This window comes from Adiantum capillus-veneris, chromosome 1, assembly GCF_014529385.1.
Source record: "Adiantum capillus-veneris isolate H3 chromosome 1, ASM1452938v2, whole genome shotgun sequence".
NCBI lineage: Eukaryota > Viridiplantae > Streptophyta > Polypodiopsida > Polypodiales > Pteridaceae > Adiantum > Adiantum capillus-veneris.
The window spans coordinates 186,556,724-186,583,112 of record NC_140931.1 but is presented as its reverse complement, the minus strand read 5'-3'; the positions used below and the strand labels follow the sequence as shown (position 1 = coordinate 186,583,112).

The window sequence follows — 26,389 nt, the reverse complement described above, 5'->3', positions numbered from 1 at the left end:
CCCACTGCACCAGATCTTCGGCCAAGCTGAATTTCTGGGTTCCGTTTGGAGTAGACTATGCTAAACCAAAACATCGAGGTAAAGTTTCACGATTCGAGGAGCATCTGCTAGGTCCTCCTCCTCCATCCACTTTGCATCAAAAGCAGGAAAGTTCTTGAACTTAACCAAGAACCGCCTTCGGACTTTGCCTTTAGTCTTCGTATCCTTATGTGCCAAAATCTGTTCAGGAACAAGGATCTCCTTGTTTTCTTCCACTTCGGGTTGCTCATCAGGCTCCCTATCATCAGGCACATCACCTTTAAAAGGTTTCAAGAGACTCACATGGAATGCATTGTGAATCCTCGAAGTATTTGGCAGTTTCAATCGGAAGGAGACATCATTTATCTTTTCAGTAATCTGGAAAGGTGCGTAGCATCGCATACTAAGCTTTGGAAAAAGCCTCTCCTTTCCCTTTTTCTTTCGTAGGCGTGCCTTCTCAAAACATAAGAGCACCCAATCATCCTCCTTCAGTTTCAAGTCGCGACGATGGCGATCCGCTGCCTTTTTCTGTCGTTCTTGAGACTCCTGCAAAGTCTCGCGAACCTTGGCAAAAGCCGTATCCAAATCTCGCGAATATTCATCCGCTTCAAATATCTAATCTTTCGTGCTCAGGAAGGATGGAACCTTCGCAGCACTTTCAACAATCTCACATGGCGTCTTCCTCGTCGAAGAGTGTATCGTGTTATTGTAGGCAAATTCCACCAAAGGTAAGTTCTTTTCCCATTGAGTCTTCTGATCCGAGATACAAGACTTCAATAAATCTAAAATCACTGAATTGGCAATCTCAAATTGCCCGTCAGTCTGCAAGTGGAACGATGACGAGAACTGCAACTGCGTGCCAATGTTCTCCCAAATTGCCTTCCAAAACAAACTCATAAATCTGGGGTCTCTGTTGGAGACAATCGTCTCAGACGTGCCATGTAATCGGAAAATCATCGCGATCATCCTGTGTTCTCGGGAGATAAAAAATGAAATCCATTTCAATATTTTCTCAGGGGCAGGTGGGTATGGGTAAAGGCTGTAACAATTCCTGTGCCTTATGCCTGTCAAACTTGACCTTCTGGCATACTGCGCACAAACTCTTCCACATCCTTTTTGAGTCTCGGCCAAAAGAAGTATCTCTCTACCCCTTCATGGTGGTAGCAATGCCGTGGTGACCCGTAAAAGGTGGACAGTGGCATTCAGTCACAACCTTTTCTCGCAACGGCTGTGTAACGCACAACATAGTCTTTCTCATCAAGTAGCCTTCCCGAAGGGAGTATCCAGCTACTGTCTCCCCATCCCGTATCCGTGCAAAAATATCTGCAAAATCTGTATGTGTGGCATACTGATCGATCATATCCTCGAAGCTCCTATGATGTATCGCGGAAATAGCCATATCCAACGGCTTCCGAGACAAAGCATCTGCCACCACATTCTTCTGTCCCTGCTCATGGACAATCTGGATGTGAAACTGTGACAAGATGTTCGCCCACCGCATCTGCTTTTCTGAAAGCTGCTTCTGTGACAAGAAGTAGCGCAAACGTTGATGGTCTGTAAAGACAGTAAATCTGCTCCGAGTAGGTAGTGCCGCCACTGAGTAAGAGCGTGGATAACCGCCAAAAGCTCTTTCTCATATACCTGTGCTGTCATCTCCGGCCTAGAGAACAATCGGCTCTCATAAGCAATGACATGGCCTTCTTGCATCAAGACCGCACCTAGACTACGACCACAAGCATCAACAATATACTTCAAATGACTTTTGCATGTCCGGCAAAGTCAAAACTGGTCCCGTAGTCAATTTCTCTTACAATGTCTGAAAGGCAATCACTTCTGTGGATCCCCACGAGAAAGGGACTCCTTTCTGTGTCAAGATATGCAAAGGGGAAGCAACCTCTGCAAACTTTTGTATGAACCGCATGTAGTACGAACACAGTCCCAAGAAGCTTCCAACTTCATGGACATTCTTCCAATCGGGCCAATCACGTATAGTCTCTATCTTGGCCGAATCCACTTGCACTCCTTTGCTGAGACAAACTGTCCCAAAAAGTGTATCTCTGAAGCAGATGATCTCTGTGTTCTGCCTCATTCTTGGAGAAAACAATGATATCATCAAAGAAAGTGCCAACAAATAGCCTGTACTCTCGAAAAATCCTGTCCATCATCCGGTTAAATGTCGTAGGAGCATTGGTTAAACCAAAAGGCATCACCAAAAAACTCAAATAACCCAAAAGTCGTCCGAAAAGCTGTCTTGTAGACGTCTTCCGACGCGATTCGGATCTGATGATATCCACTCTTCAAGTCAATCCTGCTAAAGCACGAGGATCCCTGTAACCTGTCGAGTATATCATCGATCCTAGGAATCGAAAATCTGTTCTTGATGGTGATTTTTTTGAGAGCTCTATAATCAATGCACATTCTCCAAGATCCGCCTTTCTTCAAATCCAACAACAGTGGAGAGCAGTACGGTGAAGTACCAGGCTGGACAAGACCCTTTTCCAAGAGGTCTTTCACTTGGTTCATAATCTTTTCAATCTGTACTCGGCTCACATGGTAAGGTGGCCGGTTCAGTGACGTGCTTCCAGGTATCAGGTCAATGGTCTGATCTTCAGGCCCTCTGAAAAGCAATCGGCACGAGTGTGGAGAAAAATCTTGGCGTTCTTTTGATCAGGTCAAAACATATTCAACCTTTATCCATCGTTCAATTCTCTCCCAAAAGAATGAGTAAGAAATTGAAGTTCATCAAGTACAATCTCTAAGCCCTTCATTTATCAAAGTCGCTTTCTTGGCCCGGTAGTCAACCACGGCGTAGTTCTTGTGGTACCAAGGGATCCTGAGTAGAACGTCAATTGCGTGCCCTGAACACCCCTTCATTGTAAACGAAGTTTGCCAATACTCGGTGTAATGGCAACTTCCCATTCGGGTGTCAATCGAACTACCTCCGCCTGTGGCGTCAGTCTGTCGGGCGTAATTCCAACTCGAGCTGCCAATTCCAAGTGAAAAGAAGTTGGCCTTGTAGCGCCAAAGTTTGTACTTTCATTCATTTGATTCGGTGCAGGTCCCACGCCATGTGGTACCAGTTCTGCTTTTCTATCTGCCTTTTCTGCCACGTTTCTCAGCTGCTCTCGAACTCCCAGGCCTGTCGTCGTTCTTATCATTTTGTTCTTTCTGTGCCTTTTTAGGGCACTTCGCGGAGATATGTCCATGTTCCCCGCATCCAAAGCACTTCCCCTCTCTAATGAAGCGAGCTCTCTCCTCAGGAGTAAGCTTGGGTCGTGCATCCTTTTTCTCTGGGTTGCTCTTTTTCTTTCAACTTTCATTCCCAGAAGTTTGTTCGGCTCGTTGTGTCATGGCCTCATCTGTGGGGTAGGTCAGACTGCCAGAGTGAATGGCAAAGCCCCGCTTCGCATGATTCATCAACTCCTGAATAGAAGCTGACTTCTGTTCCAAGCAGTGATCTCGGATCTCTGTAGGTAGACCCAAGGTGAACCGCTCAATCTGTTCTCTGAACGAGATCTTCTTGAATGAAGAGGCGGGTATAAAAGAGCTCTAGAATCTTTCACAATAAGCATTGATTGTATCTTTCTTGGTCATCCGAAGATGGTTCAAGCAGCTCGTACATCTTGTTCATATTCTTTCGTCAACCAAGAAGAAATAAAAAGCTTCTTAAATTTCAGCCATTTAACTGGCGCAGTCTTGTTTAAAAGAAGAGTGGACCACCAAATACGAGCATTCCCCTTAAAGTAAGAGGTAGCTCTCCGAATCTTGGATTGCTCTGAATAGCGTCCTCTCGCAAAAGCGATGTCAAACTGCTGTATAAAAGACAAAGCCTTCGAAGCATCTGAGTATCCTTAGAAAGTATCGAACTTGATCGAGTGGCCATCTTCTTTAAACTCTCGGACTTTCTGCTTTTATCTTCGAGAAAGTCATACTGGTTGGCTTTGTAAAAATTCTTCTTGTTCGCATAAAAGTTTCCGTCATCGGAATGTGAGTTGTCTGTAGATGAGTTCTCAGTAGAACTGTCAGTCTCTGGGCGAGATTTAGCCTTCTTTGCCTTTCTCTTGCCCTTTCCGAAGCGTTGCTTCTTGCTTCGCTTTTTACCTTTTCTGTCTTCTTCGCTCGAATCCGAGGAGCTAGAAGAACTGTCAAAAGAAGAAGAAGAAGAAGAACTGGGTACTCCTTCAAATCGAACATGCTTCTTCTGCTTCTTTACCTTGTCAAAAGTTGACTGACGACCCAAATAACCTGGAAAGTCATAGCTTTTCTTCTGCTTTTTGCCGTGCTTTTTGGCTTTCTTCTGTTCGTCAAAAAGCTGAGCAATCCGTGCATCAACCACCTCTTCTAGTTCCTTCCCTGAATATTGTTTGGGATCCAGAAGGTTTCTTGAAAGCAAATTTCGGGGGTGGTGTAGTGGTTTCCTGCCACTATGCATGCACTTTCTGAAAAGAAGTCTCGCTCATATATTTTGCCAATTTCGGATCCTTCGCAAAAATGAGCATCATCTTTGTTGCATCACCGATCAATTGACGACGCTTCATCTCTCTTTGCTCCGCCTGAGTAGGGCGAGGCGGCCTATACTCTCTGTTTGAATCTTCGTTGTGATCCCAGCCCGCATCTCCAGATGCAGAGGGAGTCGACTGATCCTTGCGTGAAGCCATAGGTGCTGCGGAAACAAAATTGGGGATCGGATTTCCGGTAGAAGAGAAATCGGCCGTGCTCTGATACCATTGTAACAGACTTGGACTCTCTAAGTCAAGAATCAACCGCGACAGCACCAAATAACCACTTCAAAACAAGTCACAGATCACAATAGATTTACACTGGCCCGGCGGAGTTCCGTGCCTAGAGATATTGGCCCCAAAGACTGACGCCCCTTTCGGTATTTCTTTTTATATTGATCAGATCAAAGTACAAGAGAGTGGCTAGGGTTTCACTCTCAGACTCTGCGTCCAGATGCTCTGAGAAGTGAGGCCCTCACCACTAATTTAAAGATTACAAGGGATGCCCAAAGGCAGAGCCCCAAAAGCTTGAAAGCAAAAGCAGATTCTCTCTCTCTCTCAATGAGAGTCGGTAAAAAGCAAGTTCTCTTTTTCTCTCTCTTTTCCCAAATCATAGCAAAAAACTGAGATTTGCGTCGCTCAAAATTTCCCTTTTTTTTTTCACCTCCACGATTTCTTGAAATTAGGGTTTCTGGCAGAAATTAGGGTTTTTGTTGTCCGTAGCCACGTCATCACTTTGTGACAGGGTTTCTGGCAGAAATTAGGGTGTGTAGGAATTTTAGGGTTTCTGGCAGAAATTAGGGTTTCTTCTGTCTGTAGCCACGTCATCACTTTGTGACATACCCCCCTCTTGAAAGCATTGTAATCGCCTGCAAAACCGACAAAAGCCATAAACCGTCTTAGCAGACACTGACTGGTAGTACCTACGTACTAGGAACACACATCTAGCACATGTACAAAATCGACAGTCACATCACACGACATCATAGGACATCACCATCACAGGACATCACATGACATTCAACATTCATTCGGATCTTAGACCATGATTTATCGGCAATGTAGCTAGCAATCACATCTAGGTCCAATCGGGACCTCATCGATGTCCGATTGACTAACCCCTATTGCAACCATGTCTATTCCAGATTAATCAGACCAAAATATTGCAGTCATTTCGTCTATCAGTTCCTGCACTCAAAAGAAGTCAAGAACAAATCAGTATCATTATCACGAATTCCATTTCATAAAGTCATCCAGCAGAATACTGTTAGCTCTCAGTATCCTTGAAGCTCAAAGAGACATCAGTGACTTTAGTATCAAAATCAAGGCATCTGTTGACAAAGGAGCGGAGTAACTCCCCTCTTGTGCATCCCACTGCACTAGATCTTCGGCCAAGCTGAATTTCTGGGTTCCATTTGGAGTAGACTATGCTAAACCAAAACATCGAGGTAAAGTTTCACGATTCGAGGAGTATCTGCTAGGTTCTCCTCCTCCATCCACTTCGCATCAAAAGCAGGAAAGTTCTTGAACTTAACCAAGAATCGCCTTCGGACTTTGCCTTTAGTCTTCGTATCCTTATGTGCCAAAATCTGTTCAGGAACAAGGATCTCCTCGTTTTCTTCCACTTCGGGTTGCTCATCGGGCTCCCCATCATCAGGCACATCACCTTTAAAAGGTTCAAGAGACTCACATGGAATGCATTGTGAATCCTCCAAGTATTTGGCAATTTCAATCGGAAGGAGACATCATTTATCTTTTCAGTAATCTGGAAAGGTGCATAGTATCGCATACTAAGCTTTGGAAAAAGCCTCTCCTTTCCCTTTTTCTTTCGTAGGCATGCCTTCTCAAAACGTAAGAGCACCCAATCATCCTCCTTCAGTTTCAAGTCGCGACAATGGCGATCCGCTGCCTTTTTCTGTCGTTCTTGAGACTCCTGCAAAGTCTCGCGAACCTTGGCAAAAGCCGTATCCAAATCTTGCGAATATCCATCCGCTTCAAATATCTAATCTTTCGTGCTTAGGAAGGATGGAACCTTCGCAACACTTTCAACAATCTCAAATGGCGTTTTCCCGTCGAAGAGTGTATCTTGTTATTGTAGGCAAATTCCACCAAAGGTAAGTTCTTTTCCCATTGAGTCTTCTGATCCGAGATACAAGACTTCAATAAATCTAAATCCACTGAATTGGCAATCTCAGATTGCCCGTCAGTCTGCAAGTGGAACGATGACGAGAACTGCAACCGCGTGCCAATGTTCGTCCAAATTGCCTTCCAAAACAAACTCATAAATCTGGGGTCTCTGTCGGAGACAATCGTCTCAGACGTGCCATGTAATCGGAAAATCATCGTGATCATTCTGTGTTCTCGGGAGATAAAAAATGAAAATCCATTTCAATATTTTCTGAGGGGCGGGTGGGTATGGGTAAAGGCTGCAACAATTCCTTTGCCTTATGCCTGTCAAACTTGACCTTCTGGCATACCGCGCACAAACTCTTCCACATCCTTTTTGAGTCTCGGCCAAAAGAAGTATCTCTCTACCCCTTCTTGGTGGTAGCAATGCCGTGGTGACCCGTAAAAGGTGGACAGTGGCATTCAGTCATAACCTTTTCCCGCAACGGTTGTGTAACGCACAACATAGTCTTTCTCATCAAGTAGCCTTCCCGAAGGGAGTATCCAGCTACTGTCTCCCCATCCCGTATCCGTGTGAAAATATTTGCAAAATCTGTATCTGTGGCATATTGATCGACCATATCCTCGAAGCTCCTATGATGTATCACGGAAATAGCCAGAACCAACGGCTTCCGAGACAAAGCATATGCCACCACATTCTTCTGTCCCTACACATGGACAATCTGGAAGTGAAACTGTGACAAGATGTTCGTGCACCGCATCTGCTTTTCCGAAAGTTGCTTCTGTCACAAGATGTAGCGCAAACTCTGATGGTCTGTAAAGACAGTAAAATCCGCTCTGAGTAGGTAATGCCGCCACTGAGTAAGAGCATGGATAACCACCAAAAGCTCTTTCTCATAAACCTGTGCTATCATCTCCGGCCTAGAGAACAATCGGCTCTCGTAAGCAATGACATGGCCTTCTTGCATCAAGACCGCACCAGACTATGACCATAAGCATCACCAAATACTTCAAATGACTTCTGCAAGTTCGGCAAAGTCAAATCTGGTCTTGTAGTCAATTTCTCTTTCAATGTCTGAAAGGCAATCACCTCTGTGGATCCCCACGAGAAAGGGACTCCTTTCTGTATCAAGATATGCAAAGGGGAAGCAACCTCTGCAAACTTTCGAATGAACCGTCTGTAGTACGAACACAGTCCCAAGAAGCTTTTAACTTCATGGACATTCTTCAAATCGGGCCAATCACGGATAGTGTCTATCTTGGTCGGATCCATTTGCACTCCTATTGTTGTTGAGACAGTGTCCCAAAAAAAATGTATCTCTGAAGCATATGATCTCTGTGTTCTGCTTCATTCTTGGAGAAAACAATGTTATCATCAAAGAAAGTGCCAACAAATAGCCTGTACTCTTGAAAAATCCTGTCCATCATCCAATTAAATGTCGCAGGAGCATTGGTTAAGCCAAAAGGCATCACCAAAAACTCAAATAACCCAAAAGTCGTCCGAAAGGCTGTCTTATAGACGTCTCCTGGCGCGATTCGGATCTGATGATATCCACTCTTCAAGTCAATCCTGCTAAAGCATGAGGATCCCTGTAACCTGTCGAGTATATCATCGATCCTAGGAATCGGAAATCTGTTCTTGATGGTGATTTTGTTGAGAGCGCTATAATTGATGCACATTCTTCAAGATCCGTCTTTCTTCATATCCAACAACAGTGGAGAGCAATACGGTGAAGTACTATGTTGGACAAGACCCTTTTCCAAGAGGTCTTTCATTGGGTTCATAATCTTTTCATTCTGTACTCGGCTCACATGGTAAGGTGGCCTGTTCGATGGCATGCTTCTAGGTATCAGATCAATGGTCTGATCTTCAGGCCCTGTGAAAAGCAATCGGCATGAGTGTGGAGAAAAATCTTGGTGTTCTTTGATCAGGACAAAATATATTCAACCTTTATCCATCGTTCAGTTCTCTCCCAAAAGAATGAGTAAGAAACTGAAGTTCATCAAGTACAATCTCTAAGCCCTTCATTTATCAAAGTCGCTTTCCCGATCGGGTAGTCAACCACGGCGTAGTTCTTGTGGTACCAAGGGATCTGAGTAGAACGTCACTCGTGTGCCCTCAACACCCCTGTCATTGCAAACGAAGTTTGCCAATGCTCGGTGTAATGGCAATATCCCATCCGGGTGCGAGTCGAACTACCTCCGCCTGTGGCGTCAGTCTGTCGGGTGTAATTCCAAATCGAGCCGCCAATTCCAAGTGAAAAGAAGTTGGCCTCGGCTCATTCAAAAGAGCTTCCTGATCCTTCACTTTGCCCCAAAAGCGGTAAAGTTTGTACTTTCATTCATTAGATTCGGTGCAGGTCCCACGCCATGTGGTACCAATTCTGCTTTTCTATTTGCCTTTTTTGCCACACTCCTTAGCTGCTCTCGAACTCTCAGGCCTGTCGACGTCTTTATCATTTTGTTCTTTCTGTGCCTTTTTAGGGCACTTCGCGGAGATATGTCCCTGTTCCCCGCATCCAAAGCACTTCCCCTCTCTGATGAAGCGAGCTCTCTCCTTAAGAGTAAGCTCGGGTCGTGCATCCTTTTTCTCTGGGTTGCTCTTTTTCTTTCTACTTTCATTCCCAGAAGTCTGTTCGGCTCGTTGTGTCATGGCCTCATCTGTGGGGTAGGTCAGACTATCAAAGTGAATGGCAAAGCCCCGCTTCGCATGACTCTGAATAGAAGCTGATTTCTGTTCCAAGCAGTGATCTCGGATCTCTGTAGGTAGACCCAATGTGAACCGCTCAATCTGTTCTCTGAACGAGATCTTCTTGAATGAAGAGGCGGGTAGAAAATAGCTCCAGAATCTTTCACAATAAGCATTGATTGTATCTTTCTTGGTCATTCGAAGATGGTTCCAAGCAGCTCGTATATCTCGTTCATATTCTTGCGTCAACCAAGAAGAAATAAAAAGCTTTTTAAATTTCGGCCATTTAACTGGCGCAGTCTTGTTTAAAAGAAGCGTGGACCACCAAGTACGAGCATTCCCCTTAAGGTAAGAGGTAGGTCTCCGAATCTTGGAGTGCTCTGAATAGCATCTTCTCGGGAAAGCAATGTCAAACTGCTGTATAAAAGACAAAGCCTTCGAAGCATTTGAGTATCTTGAAAAAGTATCAAACTTGATCGAGTGGCCACCTTCCTTAAACTCTCGGACTTTCTTGCTTTTATCTTCGAGAAAGTCATACTGGTTGGCTTTGTAAAAATTCTTCTTGTTCGCATAGAAGTTTCTGTCATCAGAATCTGAGCTGTCTGTAGACGAGTCCTCAATAGAAGTGTCAGTCTCTGGGCGAGATTTAGTCTTCTTTGCCTTTTTCTTGCCCTTTCTGAAGCTTTGTTTCTTCCTTCGCTTTTTACCATTTCTGTCTTCTTCGCTCGAATCCGAAGAGCTAGAAGAACTGTCAGAAGAAGAAGAAGAATTGGGTACTCCTTCAAATCGAACATGCTCTTTTGTTTCTTTGCCTTGTCGAACGTCGACTGACGACCCAAATATCCCGGGAAGTCAGTGCTTTTCTTCTGCTTTTTGCCGTGCTTTTTGGCTTTCTTTTGCGCGTCAAAAAGCTGAGCAATCTGTGCATCAACCACCTCTTGTAATTCCTTCTCTGTATACTGTTTGTGATCAGAAGGTTTCTTGAGAGCGGGTTTGAAGGGTGGTGTAGTGGTTTTCTGCCACTGTGCATGCACTTCCTGAAAAGAAGTCTCGCTCATATATTTTGCCAATTTCGGATCCTTTGCAAAACTGAGCATCATCTTTGTTGCGTCGCCAATCAATTGACGACGCGTCGTCTCTCTTTGCTCCGCCTGAGTAGGCCGAGGCAGACCATACTCTGTCTGAATCTTCGTTGTGATCCCTGCCCGCATCTCCAGATGCAGAGGGAGTCGACTGATCCTTGCGTGAAGCCATAGGTGCCGCGGAAAAAAAATTGGGGATCGGATTTCCAGTAGAAGAGAAATCGGCCGTGCTCTGATACCACTCTACCAGACTTGGATACTCCAAGTCAAGAATCAATCGCGACAGCACCAAATAAGCAGTTCAAAACAATTCACAGATTACAATAGATTTACACTGGCCCGACGGAATTTTGTGCCTAGAGATATTGGCCCCAAAGACTGGCGTCCCTTTCGGTATTTCTTTATGTATTAAAATCAATGTAAGAGTACAAAAGAGAGCGGTTAGGGTTTCACTCTCAGACTCTACGTCCCGATGCTCTGAGAAGTGAGGCCCTCACCACCAATTTAAAGGTTACAAGGGATGCCCAAAAGCAAAGCCCCAAAAGCTTAAAAGCAAAAGCAGATTCTCTCTCTATCTCAAGAGAGGGCAAATTAAAGCAATTCAACTCTCTCTCTATCTCCAAATCCTTGCGTAGCAAAAAGCCAGTAGATTTGCGTCACTCCACCTCTGCGATTTTCGGAAATTAGGGTTTTTGACAGAAATTAGGGTTTGCAGGAATTTTAGGGTTTCTGGCAGAAATTAGGGTTTCTTCTGTCCGTAGCCACGTCATCACTTTGTGACACCCACGCATCAGAGTGGGCCGACGAAGAGTCTTTTCCAGGATTCCGGATGCTGTTGGCGATCTCTCTCGACGCCATACAGTTCGGTACCAGTATCTCACTTTGAAAAGGAGGGGATGTCACCTGACACATCCAACCCTATGTGTCCGTGGACAAGCTACAGCATGACCAGGGTTCAGTTCAGTCAAGTTAGCCTAGAATAGGAAGTGATCTGGCACTTTTGTGAGTCTGTTCGCAGACCGTGCATGTCCAGACACTTAGAGTAGATGCATATCCTCTGGTTGCACACAACATGATCATCAGCATTACCATCAGAATCCATCAGGAGCAGTTTCTAGTGCATAAAACCTATTTCCCTATTTTTGACATTTTTCACTTATTTATTAAGTGACTTTTGTTGGAAACTAGGTAGGGCAATTTTGCTAAGATAATATATAAGCAAACCTAGTGCTAGGCTTATCTGGCAGAAGAGAGGCAGGGCACATGCAAGGAATTGCAACAGGCATCTACCTCTTTCTCTCAAGCAAAACCAACCCCAAGAAGCCCTGGCGTTTCCTTCCTATAACAAAGCCAGCGTTTTCAGCAAGGAACCACCAGCGTTTTCATCCCTTGAAGGCCTCACGATTTCAGCCCATAGATCAGCCTTAACCACCAGCGTTTTTGTAGCAGCAGAGAACGTTTTTGCAGCAGCAACTTCAGCATGACCAACGTTTTTAGGACAGCATGAACTAGCGTTTTTCTTAGCAGAAGAGTTAGGGTTTTCTTCAACAACAAAACAGCAGTTAACCAGCGATTAAAGGGGCATCAGATCCAGCGTTTGTAGATAGCAAGGACAACGTTTTTGCAATAGCAGATCAGCCCCGTCATCTTCGACAATTGCAGATTCGCCAAGCATTTCCAAGCATTCAGTTTTCGGCCATAGTCTTGTCAACGTCGGCACCACCGTCGACCTCACATAGCACCACTTAGATTTGCATCAGCATATTGTACCAGATTGTGCAATCAATAGCATACCACTCTCGCCATCGAGAGTGGGGCCCTTGGAAGAGGGTTTGACAACATTCTGGTGTCGTATTCTTCTCTCTCTCTCTCTCTCAGTCTCAACACCTTCATTCACAGTGTTTATCCACTTTGTTTGTGTCCATGGCACTCTCTCACTAAAGGAACGGAAGGCTCTCCCTTCCGTAAGTAAAAGGAACCCTTGAGCTCAGTTCGGAGCACTCATCTTGAGCAAAGTTCAACATTCACTTCCGCTGCACCTTACACTGTAGTCCCTTAATGACTCAAAATTAGCCTCCCGTCTTGAAATGGGCGCCCCCTCTTCATGCAAGCTGGAAAACTGCATAGGAGCCGCCATGTGTCCACTTTGCCTGTTTTGAGTTAATTTCCTAGTACCCACCGACTTATTAGTGTAGCGAGGGGTTTAAATGACTTTGAATTGAGCCTAGACATACTTTTACTGCTCGGATTCCAGTGCTGGTCGGCCCGACCAACTCGTGGCTACAAGGCCTTTCCGCCTGCAGGTGAAACTCTCGGCTGTCGGCCGTTTCACATGGCCATACAATGTCCGGCCATTTGCAACTTTAAAAAGAGGGTCCCAAAAATTAAATAAAAATCATAAGAAAACCAACAAACAAGGTTAGCAGTTGCCACGTCCTCGTGACATTGGACCACCTACTTTTAAAAGGCTTTTAACCTTAGGCTTAAAAACCAATTACAAGGAGTATGTTAAGTTGCACTTTCCTTCAAGGGTGAATCTGGGCTTATCCTGGATTCATCTAGGTATATATAATTTTTGGCCAGTCTGGAGCTTGTTCTCCTTATTTGTCTCTACCACTTCCAAGTAGAGTCTGTTTGCTCCCGCCGGGTCATCATATAATGTTAGTTTGGCCATTTATACAGGTGGCCAAAAATAAGAAATAGTCTATTTTGTAATCTAGGGGCACCATCTTATTCGTGTACTTGTACTTGCACGCTTTGCAATACGTCCGGCTATTGTTCAACTTATCTTGAGGCGGGTAAATTTCCCATATGGCACAATGCACCGGAAAAACTTACCAATCTTTTCTTATACTAATTGGTACCAATAAATTCTTATTAGACCTTATGTGCACAAAAATCATTTTGATTAAATAACATCACTGGCTAGCAGTTTAGCCAAAATTGTTACAATTTTATTCTATTCTAACTTTCTGAGCTTGCTCTTATTCTTTTATTTTCTGCTGTTGTAGGGTGTACATGCAAAGGACTTGGACCTTCTCGCCGGTAATTTTTTTATTCCGAAGCGGTCTGCTATTGCTGTAAGAAACAATCAGGTTAGTGTTGTCTTTCTAATTACCCTTAGTTTGTGAATCTAGTATAGAGATTGTAACATGGTTGTGAGATTGCTTGTTGCTACATGGAACTATTAACAGTTTGGGTAAGCTGTTGTCATGGTCCTTTTGTGGTGGTTTATGATGACTAGTATTGGAGACGTGGTTTACAGGCACTCTTGGGAATTGGAATAGTGAGGGTCGTGGGTGGGGTCCTTAGTAGAGAAGCAAACAATAGGTCTCTTTCCTGGTTTTCAGTTGCATCTATAGAAACTAATAAAGAGGAGTTTTAAGACTTATTGCATTATAGAAGAGGGGACATGACCCATCATGGATTTAAGTTGCTTAGTGACTCAATGTTTTGTTATTCAGCTCTCGTTGCTCCTTCTGTACATTTAGTAAGTTGCTGTTATTTGGGAAGTGCTGGCTTTTATCATGTCTGATGTTCCCCTTCACCTCTGGAGTGTAATTGAAACTCAATCGATTGGTTTTGAAAGTAAGTTCTGATTCAAGCTTGTACCTACTCATGGGAACTGATATCATGAGTAGGATGTTGTAGCTGTTGTCCAAGCTATGGAGTGTTAGAGCTTTGGCAACTCTCTGGATTCGTTCAGTCAGCCGGTCCGAGTTTCTCCTAGGGACAAGTGTTAGGGAGTGAGGGTTGTTTTGTGGCTGTGCTCGGCTAGTGTGAGGTTATTTTCTCATGTCGGGATGCTCTTTCCATGGCCATGTATCTTCCTGCTGACAAGGGATGTTATTCCCTAGCCATTGTTGATATCCCCCCGGAGCCCTAGGGGCCCGTTGATGCCCTTGTTCCCCTCTTTCCCCCTATTTCCCTCCTTTTATGGAGTTGTGGAGAGGGTTGGGCCGCCAGCTTTTGGGCTGGCCTTATATAGGGAGCAGGGGAGCTCAATTTAGTCATTGCATTCAGCCCGAGAGGGGGACGCCCTTCCTTGGGTACCCCTGTGGGCAGTAGCTGGAGACCGGCAACAGGCAGCCCTCCATGGGCATTCCAGTCAGACGCAGAGCACCATTCCTTGTTTGTTGGCCTAGGAGAGTAGAGATCCAGTGTTGGGGTTGTAACACATGATGAGACCGGGCCAGTGGCCTTGTGTGCAGGAGTAGATGGCAGTAGCAGTTAAGAGTTGTGTGTGTACCTTGGGTCTAGCCATAAGAGGCATGTCAGATCTATGCCGGACCACCCTTGGTCACTTGTATGAGCAGTTTGTAATCAGTATGGAGAGCCTTTCCCAGATCTCTCTCTCTCTCTCTCTCTCTCTCTCTCTCTCTCTCTCTCTCTCTCTCTCTCTCTCTCTCTCCACAAAGTGCCAGGCACAAGTAGCACAATGATACAAGACTGCCTTACGGGGTAGTTTTGTTAAAACAAAACTCTAGCTACTTAAAACTTTAGATTAAAAGATGAGGGGCAAAATAAATGAGAGATGTTTACTTATATGAAATTTTGTTTTAAAATCAAACTTTAAATCATTCCCATCAAGGAAAAGACAACAGAAAGAAACTCACGTGTATGTAATATCAAAGACAAGTTAGTCTTAATTGTAGCAACCTGTACTGCTTCTCAAATAATGATGAAATCTATGTCTGCGTGATCTGTATATTTTAATTTCTTATGATGGTGTTTTGCAGATTCTTATCAGAATGGAAAACGTACGGGCCTTAATTTGCAAAAATCATTGTTTATTGTTTGATGCTCATCGTCCACGGTTTGACTCTATTTAGATGCCTCTTTTGTTATATTTCCATGTGAATGTGCTATTATGATTTTGTTGCGCATGTTTGATCTTTTCCATTATGCTGATCATGTTGTAGAAGGGAGTCTCTCAGGTCTTCTGTCAATGGATTTTCGGAGCGTGCTCATCAGTAAGTCGTTCTCCAAGAAGAAGCAATTTTTTTCAATCAAGAGTACAATTTATTACTTCTGAAATGCTTACTGCACATGAATTGCTGGTTCTAACTTAAAGGGCTTTTTTGTCACATCTCATTTTTGGTTATCAGCTATTGAAATCTCTAAGCAAAGAAGTGGGAGATTGCGCTATGAAGTAGATGGCATTATTTTTTGTGTTGGAAGTAGGTTATTGCGTTGTGAAGTACATGGCATCATTTTTTGATAATTAGAGAGAGAAGAGAAAGAAAGAAAGGTTATATTAATGTCTTGTAGAGGCCAAAGCTGACTTTTAGAAAAAATCATGTACATCAATGTTGCATATGAATGAGAGAGAGAGAGAGAGAGAGAGAGAGAGAGAGAGAGAGAGAGAGAGAGAGAGAGAGAGAGAGATGTTATATTAACGTCTTTGGAAGGCCAAAATGACCTATGATACCAAAAGTTACAACCATATCAGATGTGATACAATCATTCGACAATCCCAGTAGGAAAGGTAATGAAGTTGGTAGGCAAGTAGGGTACACTCTCTTGTTACAAATTGTAGAATGGGGGTATGGCAATGAGGTGGGCACACAAATTTGGTGGGGGGATGGGGGTGGGGGTGGGGATGATGAGTCATCCCATGAACTCTCGCATAGGCAATTGCAGTATAACATCAATCACCTTCATAGTGAAAAGCCGGGGAGGTTTCACGCGGTCTTGAGTGATGATAACTTGATGATACCTTGAATCCTCAAGTGCGCCACCTATGCATAGATCTCCGAGGTCTCAGGTGTCTCGAACGACTAAGGTGGATTGCTCGATCAAGCAATACACCGTGTCGAGGGGTATATGGTCTTGCCGATTAGCACCATCTTGAGTAGAGGGTCCAACTCTCTCCGAGACTCCCACATGCTCTCCAGAAGAGTTGCCCCAAGGGTCCTTATAAACTTACACGGGATACAAAGCATGTGATCAAAAGCACAAGCTCCCAAAAGCTCTGACCCAAAAGCTTTGTGCCAAAACTGCCAACTCAGCCAACGCAAATTGTGGAAATCCATATAGCTGTGCCACGTGGTAGCTCAACACGATTTACCGATTTCAGCCTCAGAGTTTAAGCTTTTGTCTTTTTAGGTTTTAGGCTCGAAAAAGCGGGCAACACTTGCATCCACATCCTCCTTCCTTTTTGGATCCCAAGTGGTATGTAGGGTGCGTTGGTGAGATTTGGGAGTGGAGACCGGAGTAGTATTAGGCATTGAAAATGCCGATCGAAATAATGTCGCCGCCGTCTCTGTCGTTGCCGCATTACTCACCACCAACCGATGAAGAAGGTGTAGAAGAGGGAACAACCAGGTCGTTGGGCTCAATTGCTGGACGTTGTGGCCTTGCTGCTGCTTTCTCTTCTTTGTTGGCTTTGATGGCGACATCCTTGGCTTCAAATACCTTCAACAATTGCTTGTTGACCGCCTTGCATATTACTACTTGTTTCCCACTAGCTTAAGGAGGTGAGCGCGGACTTTGGTTGTGCCGGATTGCCGTTCAAAGCCACATAGTTTGCACTTCCATGCGCCACCGGCCTTTCCCAACACTCGGGAATGCACTTCATCCCACCATGAAGCTTCATCCTTCTTCTTCTTCGCGCCCAAGGGCACACATTCACTTGGTGCGGAAGCTTGGGCCATGAGACTCGAGAAGGCAGGGAGCTTGAGAGAGAGAGAGAGAGAGAGAGAGAGAGAGAGAGAGAGAGAGAGAGAGAGGTTGTGGCATGGAGCTTGAAACTTGAGCCTTGAGCAAAAGAGGGAGAGAGGGAGAGACTTGAAGCTTGAGGGCTTGACTCTTGGGCCTTGAGGCTTATAGCCTTAAGGCCCAAGAGAGAGGGGGAGAGACCGTAGACGAGACTTGAGAGAGGGAGAATGAATGGAGAGAGTTCCGAGCTTCAAGCTTGACCATTGAAGGCTTGAGGTTGAAGGGATGCGGAGAGACTCGAGAGAGGCTTGAGCGACGTCGCGGTGAGCCCTGAGGCTTAGGTTGAGAGCTTGAAGCCTTGAGGGAGGGGTGAGCTTTCAAGGAGGCCTTGAGCCATTATATATGATAGCCCCCCCCCCCCCCCCCCCCCCCCCCCCCCCACCAAAAAAAAAAAAAAAAAAAGGTTAAAAAATGCTACCCCTTAACGGCTCGAATTTAAAAAAAAAGGGTCAGAAATTCAAATTCAAAAACTGCCGTTCCGGCTTGCCCGTCGTTCTGCATTTCGAATGCCTGTTCCGGCCCCATTCCTATTGCCCGTTCTGGTTATGCTTTTGGGCAAAACACCATTCCGTTCCGGGTGCCTGGCTCGGGTGGGAAACGCGTTCCAGGAACGGTAAGGGTCCGTTCCGGCCGTTCCCTGTTACTCTGGCCAATACTTCTGTGTGCGGAACTTCGCTGTGCCGTGTCGTCTCTCTCTCAGCTTTGTTCAGTTCTTTCATATTCTGTCGCGTGTTGCATTAGATCTTTGGCTTGGAGTGTCCAAGTCTATTATAGTGGTATCAGAGCTCAGACGATTCTTCTTCGACGGAGGATTCAATCCCTTTACTTGCAGCACACATGGATTTAGTTGACGAATTCCGCAAGGAGGAAACTGTCGCATCCGACCACTTGGGTACGGGAGAAAACAACGGAGATTGGAACGGACATCGATCACCTTCCGACGACTCGGGAGAAGAGTATTTGGAGTCTGAATAGATTCTCGATGTTGCTTTCCACGAATGCAAGTAATGCATTTCCCATGCTCACTCCCAACATTTGGTAAGCCTTTGCTACGAAAAGCAAGCCGAAGAGCATCATTGATCAAATGACCAAATCTATAATGCCAAAGATCACCTGTAGGTATCCGTGTCGCTGAAGAAAGAGCATGGAGCCTGTAGCGTGCGTTCTCCATTGAGCCCCCTCTGATCTCCTTACCGGATTCACGATCCTGAATAGATACCGCATCCTCTGTAAAGATCACCTTTGTGCACAGACATAAGATGAAACCTTAGCTTTAGAGCATAAAGTACCTTGGAGGTTTGCATACCACTGTCGTCGCAAGTTGGACAAAAGATTCTTTGAAGGTGTCATGTGTCGTGAGGCACCACTATCAAGAATCCAATCACGATCATCTCAAACTGCAAGAGTCCACGCAACCTCCGATGTCCCTGGGGAGTCCTTTGAGGGTAGAATCTCCAAATGAATAAAGGCTGGTGACTGCAGCATTGCCGCAGAAGAAGTCGAAGCATCTCCAACTCCCTTTAGACACTTCCTCCAATAATGGCCCTTCTTGCTGCAACTATTGCAATGCCTCCGCCTTCAAGGCTTCTCTTTCAGCATCACTCTTCTTGTCTATGGTGTTTTTGTCCCAAGACAAGCACCACGTGCTAATGGAAAAGAACAGACTGAACAGACTTTTAGCACTTCAGTAACAACTCAACTGAAAGAGAGAGAGCACATGCGACACGGAGTGACGGAATTCCACCCCAGAGAGTATTGGCCCCAAACCTTGGCGCCCCTTTCGGTATTTCTTTATATTACTTGAACTCAGTACAATGCCGGTACTCGCGCTCTGCACCTTCTCACGGAAGCGTGCCAGAGACAAAGCCCTCTGCACTTATTTAAAGGCCCTTGGCCTTGAAAAGAAGTTTACATGAAAAGCTTGAAACTCAAAAGCAACTGGCTCAAAAACAGATGCCCAAAAGCTACCAGTGCAAAAGCTGAAATCTGTACAGCTCTGCCACGTTAGGAGTCAACGTAAAACGTGGAAAACCGTACGGCTCTGCCATGTCAGCAGGCCAATGCAAAATCCATACGGCTCTGCCACATCAGCAGGTCAACGCAAAATCCGAAAATCCGTATAATCTGCCACGTCAGCAAGCCAACACAAAATCTGGAAATCCGTACTTCTCTGTCACGTCATCAGCTGGTTACGCGTGTGTGAGGGTCCAACTGTATTTTAATGCCTTAATGTCCTCGGATGGGGTCCCCAAAATTGGTGGAACTTCTTCTTTAAAAATAGGCCACTCGGCAAGACTTTGTAAGTCGGTAAAACTTCTTCTGTTGCTTTTGCTTCTTCACTTAGGGCTTAGGCCCCTCGACGGGATTTGCAAGTTGGCTCCATTCTTCAGTGGCTTGACACATGAGCAGTTTGTGACAATTGTTTCTTTTCTTCTTACCCTTTTGCTTCTTGTTGTTGGAAGAACCGGTTTAGGCTTCGAAGCTTGACTTCTTCCCCATATTGAACCGCTCCTCCTGGTCTAATACCATTGAAACAAACTCGTCCCAAGAGATAGTATTCAACCGACCACTCGTAATCAATGAAGAATAGAAGTTGGTATACCGAGGAGGTACTTGGGCCAAAAGTTGGATGGCCATGTCCTTTGAACTGATAAGCTTTTTCATATGAAGTATCTCTTTTTCATATGAAGTATCTCTTTTCATATGAAGTATGTTGTTGATGTGATCCCGCATGGAAGAGTTCTTTGCATCCAGGGTCCTCAATTGCATCTGGAGGGCTATCTGCTTCATCGGAGAAACTCGATCATATATCATATAGTGAAGAAAGCGGATTCCAAATCAACTTCGCGTCTTTCATCAATCGTATGTGACTCATGACTGATGGTGTACTGTTAAGGATAATGAAAGACCGGATTTGAGCATTGATACGCTCCCATAGCTTCGCTCCCGCGGGATCCTTTGGCTTTTGAAAGTTGCTTGAAACAAAGCGTCCAAGCTCATAAGAGTCGAAGACCGTTATCATGGTTGCTTTCCAAATGGCATAGTTCTCTCCATTTAATTACCGATTTGAGGGAAAGGTAGGGAGGGTTGGTATCTTGATTGATTGATCACCTACGTTGGAGTAGAACTCGGACTAATCCAAATATGTCCACTACAGCCGAAATCAGCCCCCAATGAGTGAAAAACGCAGGAAAAACAATAAACCATCTCTTTTCATCGCGGAAATTCAGCACCAAAAAGCTCGTACAAATCACCGATCTCATGCCGTGGCTTTGATACCATGTCAAAGGTGCAACGGAAAAGGGTGAATCAGGTGATGAACTTGTCTGCAACTGCAAGCAAACCTCCTCTCGGGACCGGGAAGCCTAAAGATCTTGGATCTATTGCGATAGATCTCCTTGGACTCAAGCTCCTAGCGCGAACCGCCCACCATACGGGCACGTGAACAATCTGCAAGCAGTGACACACCCAAGAGGGTGTGTACACGGCGAGGGAAGGAATCACTAGCAAGAGGGAGAGGGATCGCTGTGGAAAAACGAGAGAGAGAGAGAGAGAGAGAGAGAGAGAGAGAGAGAGAGAGAGAGAGAGAGAGAGAGAGAGAGAGAGAGAGAGAGAGAGAGAGAGAGAGAGAGGAGATGCGCGCGGGAGTCTAGCCACACCCCGCAAAATGCTAGAGAGAGAGAAAACTCTAGGGAGAGGGTGTGTGCCCAAACGCTGGATCTCTGCATTGAACAACATGCCAAAAGTATAAGAGGGTGGGTTGCATATAGACAGATTGCCAATTTTCCCTACCTACTGCAAAATCCCACCATCCTGATAAATGGCCCTAAAATGCTAATAAATATGTGAAATCGCTAAAAGTGACCTGACACACATATTTAGTAGCAGAACTGCAAAACACTCGAGACTCTGACCGCGGGAAACCCTAGAAACAAGGGTCCTCCTCATGCCAGCCTCTCGGGTGAACAACACAGTGGAGTGTATTGCCGAGAAAGGTACGTCTACCTCAGATACAGTCGGGCACATCCACCAAACAACCCTCACTCCCTAATCTGCTCTTGGGAGATACTTGAGCCACCACTAGACAGGAATCTGAACTCTAACACCTTCGGCCAGGTACCATAAGTTCGGAACATTTTATTGGCCCTTCTGTCCTTTAGGCCATGCCACGTCATCACTTTGTCACATACCCCCCCCTCTTGAAAGAATTGTAATCGCCCTCAATTACGCCTGCAAAACATAGGACAAAAACTAGCTCAACAGACACTGACTCTAAGTACCGATGTACTAGACCACAACATATATCCAGCATTTGCACAAAGACGACATTCACATCACCTTCACATCACAATCCCCGTTGAGATCTTGGATGAGAATCATGATCATTGTAACTTATTTAGCAATCACACCTAGGCAACAATGATCTTTGATGTCACGTGCGCACTTCACTTGCGCCACGTGGACACGCTTCTGCCATAGTCTAGCATGAGTCTTAGCTTAGGACTAAGCAGCCTGGCACCTTTATGAGCCTCTAGCAGGACGTGCATGTCCAGGCTAATCACACTTGCATACCCTCTCTTGCACAAGAACAATCATTTCATTATGCAGGCATTTTACCGCGTGAACCACCTCCTATAAGTCATTTTATTAAAAGTGACTTTTGGAAATCTTTTTGTAAGTTTTTTGGAAAAGTAGGTAGGGCAAATTGCTAAAGATCTATAAAGGAAACCCATTGGGCACTCGGTAAAAGCAGAAGAAGCAGGGATACAAGGAGGCAGGCACCCAGCAGTCAGGCAACACCTCAACAGGAGCCCTAGCGTTTTAAGTTTTCAGCAGACAGCCGAACGTTTTTAGTTTTCAGCCTTGATGCCATCATCATCGACACCATCGTCGTCATCGACATCATCATTGTCATCGCAGTCCCTATCTTGACAACGACTCCTTCGTCATCGTCATCGCAGATCCCTATCTTAACTACGACACCTTCGTCATCGTCATCGCAATCTCGGACTTGACGACGACACCATCATCGTCATCGTCACAGTCACCATCGTCGTCGTCGACATAGACAAGCAGAACCAATTGTTGACATCATCGTCTTCGACATAGACCCCGATGTCGACTTCACCGTCTTCGACACAGAACCGTCGTCGACTTCACTGTCTTCGACACAGAACGTCGTCGACTTCACCGTCTTCGACACAGACCCTTAGTACCTCGTCGTCGACTTTATCATCTTCGACATAGACCTCGTCATCGACCTCCCCGTCTTCGACATAGAACCCGCAGTACCCGTCGTCGACATCATCGTCTTCGACATAGAACCTCAGTACCCCTTCAGTACCTTAGTACCTAGTACCCAGCATCAATAGTGTCAGTACCCATTAGCATCAGCATCTCAACATTTAGTAATTGTAGCAGCATTGTGCAAGAATAACGAAAGTACTTGCTCTGGCAACAGAGCAAGGGGGCCCTTGAGGGTTGGGACCCGACATCCCTATGTCTTCTCTTCTCTCTCTCTCTCTCGTCTCTCTCTTTCTTTCAGTTCAGTTCAGTTCTTTCAAGTGAAGTAAAGTGTCCCTTGTGTTTGTGTGCGGAGTACTAGATCCGAGCAAATCCTTATTCTCTTCCGTTGCACCTAACATTGGTATCAGAGCTCCCTGTGTGCTTCAGCTTCGCGAACTCAAGGGAAGAATCCAAGAACCTCAAGAACCAAGAACCATCAAGAACCGAAGAAACCTCTCAGTTTTTTTTACCTGAAGAATCTTTGAGTCCCGACAAGAACTTACCAGATCCCATCTTCATTGCCATACATTTGAAGGAAGATCGACATCGGAGACACGAAAACCCAGATCTTGAGTACGAAGATCTCCTAGCCTTGTACGCGGATATGGAAGGAATTGGAGACAGGATCCCTAACCTCTTCTGCATTCGCATTCGCATATAGCGTGCATCCATTTTCCTCGGCATTGAACCTTTGGAAAGGACTCCGGAACCAAATTGAGTCCATCAGCATCGTAATGTTTTCACCACAGTAAGTGTTTGGGAAACAGCTCTTGCTACAACAGGCAGAGTCAACACTACCTGGTATAGAGCCCAGGCTGATATTCGGCAATTGTAGTAAGGCTGGACAGTGACCCTTACACGGTGTTTGCATCGCCAACAGTATCCACAGCACACGAAGTACCATTAAACCCTGGTTTCGGAGGAATCTGCATTGATTTGTGCATCCACGGCATCAAAAGCATTCATCAGTCAACATCGGAAGTACAGAAAGAAGTTTGGCAGCTGTGCCTCACTTTTAACAGGGGGGGATGTCACGTGCGCACTTCAGGTGCGCCACGTGGACACGCTTCTGCCATAGTCTAGCATGAGTCTTAGCTTAGGACTGTGCCTGGCACCTTTGTGAGCCTCTAACAGGACGTGCATGTCCAGGCCATTCACACTTGCATACCCTCTCTTACACAAGAACATTCATTTCATCATGCAGGCATTTTACCGCGCGAACCACCTCTTATAAGTCATTTTATTAAAAGTGACTTTTGGAAATCTTTTTGTAAGTTTGTTGGAAAAGTAGGTAGGGCAAATTGCTAAAGATCTATAAAGGAAACCCATTGGGCACTTGGTAAAAGCAGAAGAAGCAAGGAGACAAGGAGGCAAGCACCCAGCAGTCAGGCAGCACCTCAACAGGAGCCCTAGCGTTTTCTCAAGAAGAAGAAGGCCCGGATCAGCTTGGCGTTTTCAGTTTTCAGCAGACAGCCCAACGTTTTCAGTTTTCAGCCTTGACGCCATCATCATCGACACCATCGTCGTCATCGACATCGTCACTGTCATCGCAGTCTCTATCTTGACGATGACACCTTCGTCATCGTCATCGCAGATCCCTATCTTTACGACGACACCTTCGTCATCGTCATCGCAGTCCCGAACTTGACGACGACACCATCATCGTCATCGTCACAGTCACCATCGTGGTCGTCGTCGTGGACATCATCGTCGTCGACATAGACCAGCAGAACCAGTCATCGACATCATCGTCTTCGACATAGACCCCGACGTCGACATCATCGTCTTCAACACAGAACCATTGTCGACTTCACCGTCTTCGACACAGAACCGTCGTCGACTTCACCGTCTTCGACACAGACCCTTAGTACCTTGTCGTCGACTTTATCATCTTCGACATAGACCTCGTCATCGACCTCCCCGTCTTTGACATAGAACCCGCAGTACCCGTCGTCGACATCATCGTCTTTGACATAGAACCTCAGTACCCCTTCAATACCTTAGTACCTAGTACCCAGCATCAATAGTGTCAGTACCCATTAGCATCAGCATCTCAACATTTAGTAATTGTAGCAGCATTGTGCAAGAATAACGAAAGTACTTGCTCTGGCAACAGAGCAAGGGGGCCCTTGAGGGTTGGGACCCGACATCCCTGTGTCTTCTCTTTTCTCTCTCTCTCTCTCTCTCTCTCTCTCTCTCTCTCTCTCTCTCTCTCGTCTCTCTCTTTCTTTCAGTTCAGTTCAGTTCTTTCAAGTGAAGTAAAGTGTCCCTTGTGTTTGTGTGCGGAGTACTAGATCCGAGCAAATCCTTATTCTCTTCTGCTGCACCTGACATTTGATGGATGTCTTGATTGACTAAATCTCGTTATTATCATATCCACATCACCCCTTATGTGAACAAGACAGAATTGCTGCAGTCATTTTTTCTTTCAAACATGCACTCAGACAATACACACATGCGAGAGCACATATACAGATTCATTTTAGGAATTCCCATTTCAAAGTATTTCTTTAAATAAACTCATTCAGCAAAATACTGTCAGCCTATTAGTATCCTGAAATCTCAAAAGAAAATCAGTGCCTTTATTCCATCGAGGTAACCTGTGACAAAGGACCAGAGTACCTCCCTTCTTATGCAATCCGTACTGCACCATATTCAACATGTTGATTTATCGATAACTCTTGGAATAGTCGGTGCTAAACCAAAAGCTTCAAGGTAAAGCTCTAAAATCTGAGGAGTATCTGCTAGGTCCTCCTCCTCCATCCACTTGGCATCCAAAGCTGGATAGTTCCTAAACTTGACTAAATACCGGTGTGTCAGTTTACCTTTCACTTTCCTTTTCTTATGAGCCAGGAATTGTTATAGAGTGAGAATCTCCTGTCTCTTCCACTTCGGGCTGCTCCTCTGGCTCCCTGTCCAAGAGCATTTCACCTATAAAAGGTCTCAATAGACTCACATAAAATGTATTGTGAATCTTCCAAGTATCGGGTAACTTCAATTTGAAGGATACATCATCGATCTTCTCTTGAATCTGGAAAGGGCCATAGTATTGCCCTTCCGTTTCCGTAGGCGTGCCTTCTCAAACTGTAAAAGCACCCAGTCATCTTCCACCTACTAGTCACGTCGATGCTTGTCTGTTGCCTTCTTATACCGTGCTTGAGACCTCTGGAGAGCCTCGCGCACCTTAGCAAAAGCAGTGTCCAGATCCTGAGTGTATTGATCTCATTCAAAAATCTTATCTTTGGTGCTTAGAATAGGGGGAACTTTCTTAACACCCTCAATAATCTCAAATGTTGTCTGCCCCGTAGACGTAAGAACTGTGTTGTTGTAGGCAAACTCTACCAAAGGCAAATACTTTTTCCATTGAGTCTTCTGATCAGAGATGTATGATGACTTCAACAAGTCCAAGACTGCTGAATTTGCCATCTCCGACTGCCATCCGTCTGTGGGTGGAACGAGGATGAAAATTGTAGCCGTGTGCTAATATTTTTCTAGATTGCCCTCCAAAACAAGCTCATAAAGTGGGGATCTCTTTCTGAAACTATAGACTTAGGCATACCATGTAATCGAAAAATCTGTGAGAGAAACAATTTGGCCAAATATTGGGTTTGAATGCCTTCTTTACCGGAATGAAGTGAGCATGTTTGCTGAATCTGTCGATGACTGTCCAAATGCCATCATGCCCACTCTGAGTCTTGGGAAGATAAAAAATGAAGTCCATTGCTATACTTTCCCAAGGTCCGCTAGGTATGGGTAGAGGGTGTAGAAGACTTGGTGCCTTATGCCTGTCAAACTTGACCTTGTGGTGTACTAAGCAACTGTGGACAAACTTGTCCACATCCTTTTTGATCCTTGGCCAATAGAAGTACCTCTCCACACCTTTCAGGGTGGTGTCTATGCCGCGATGGTCCGAAAAAGGTGGACAATGGCACTGTGTCAAAACCTTGTTCTTTAATGCCTGCATAAAA

General features: G+C 45.1%; 1 protein-coding gene across 3 annotated transcripts in view; it reads left to right on the top strand.

The window, feature by feature from the left end:
• The window catches only part of LOC147466169 (magnesium transporter MRS2-2-like), an 82,410-nt gene that overhangs the window by 8,994 nt on the left and 47,027 nt on the right, over positions 1–26,389 (top strand). For all 3 annotated transcript variants that reach the window (XR_015189744.1, XM_086524528.1, XM_086524521.1), the window contains exons 2-4: positions 13,427–13,510; positions 15,155–15,231; positions 15,338–15,388. Coding sequence is in view for 2 of the 3 variants with exons in the window: in XM_086524528.1 (XP_086380654.1) it covers positions 13,427–13,510; positions 15,155–15,231; positions 15,338–15,388 (212 nt within the window). In the remaining variant the exon portion in view is untranslated. The remainder of the gene's footprint in view (positions 1–13,426; positions 13,511–15,154; positions 15,232–15,337; positions 15,389–26,389) is intronic.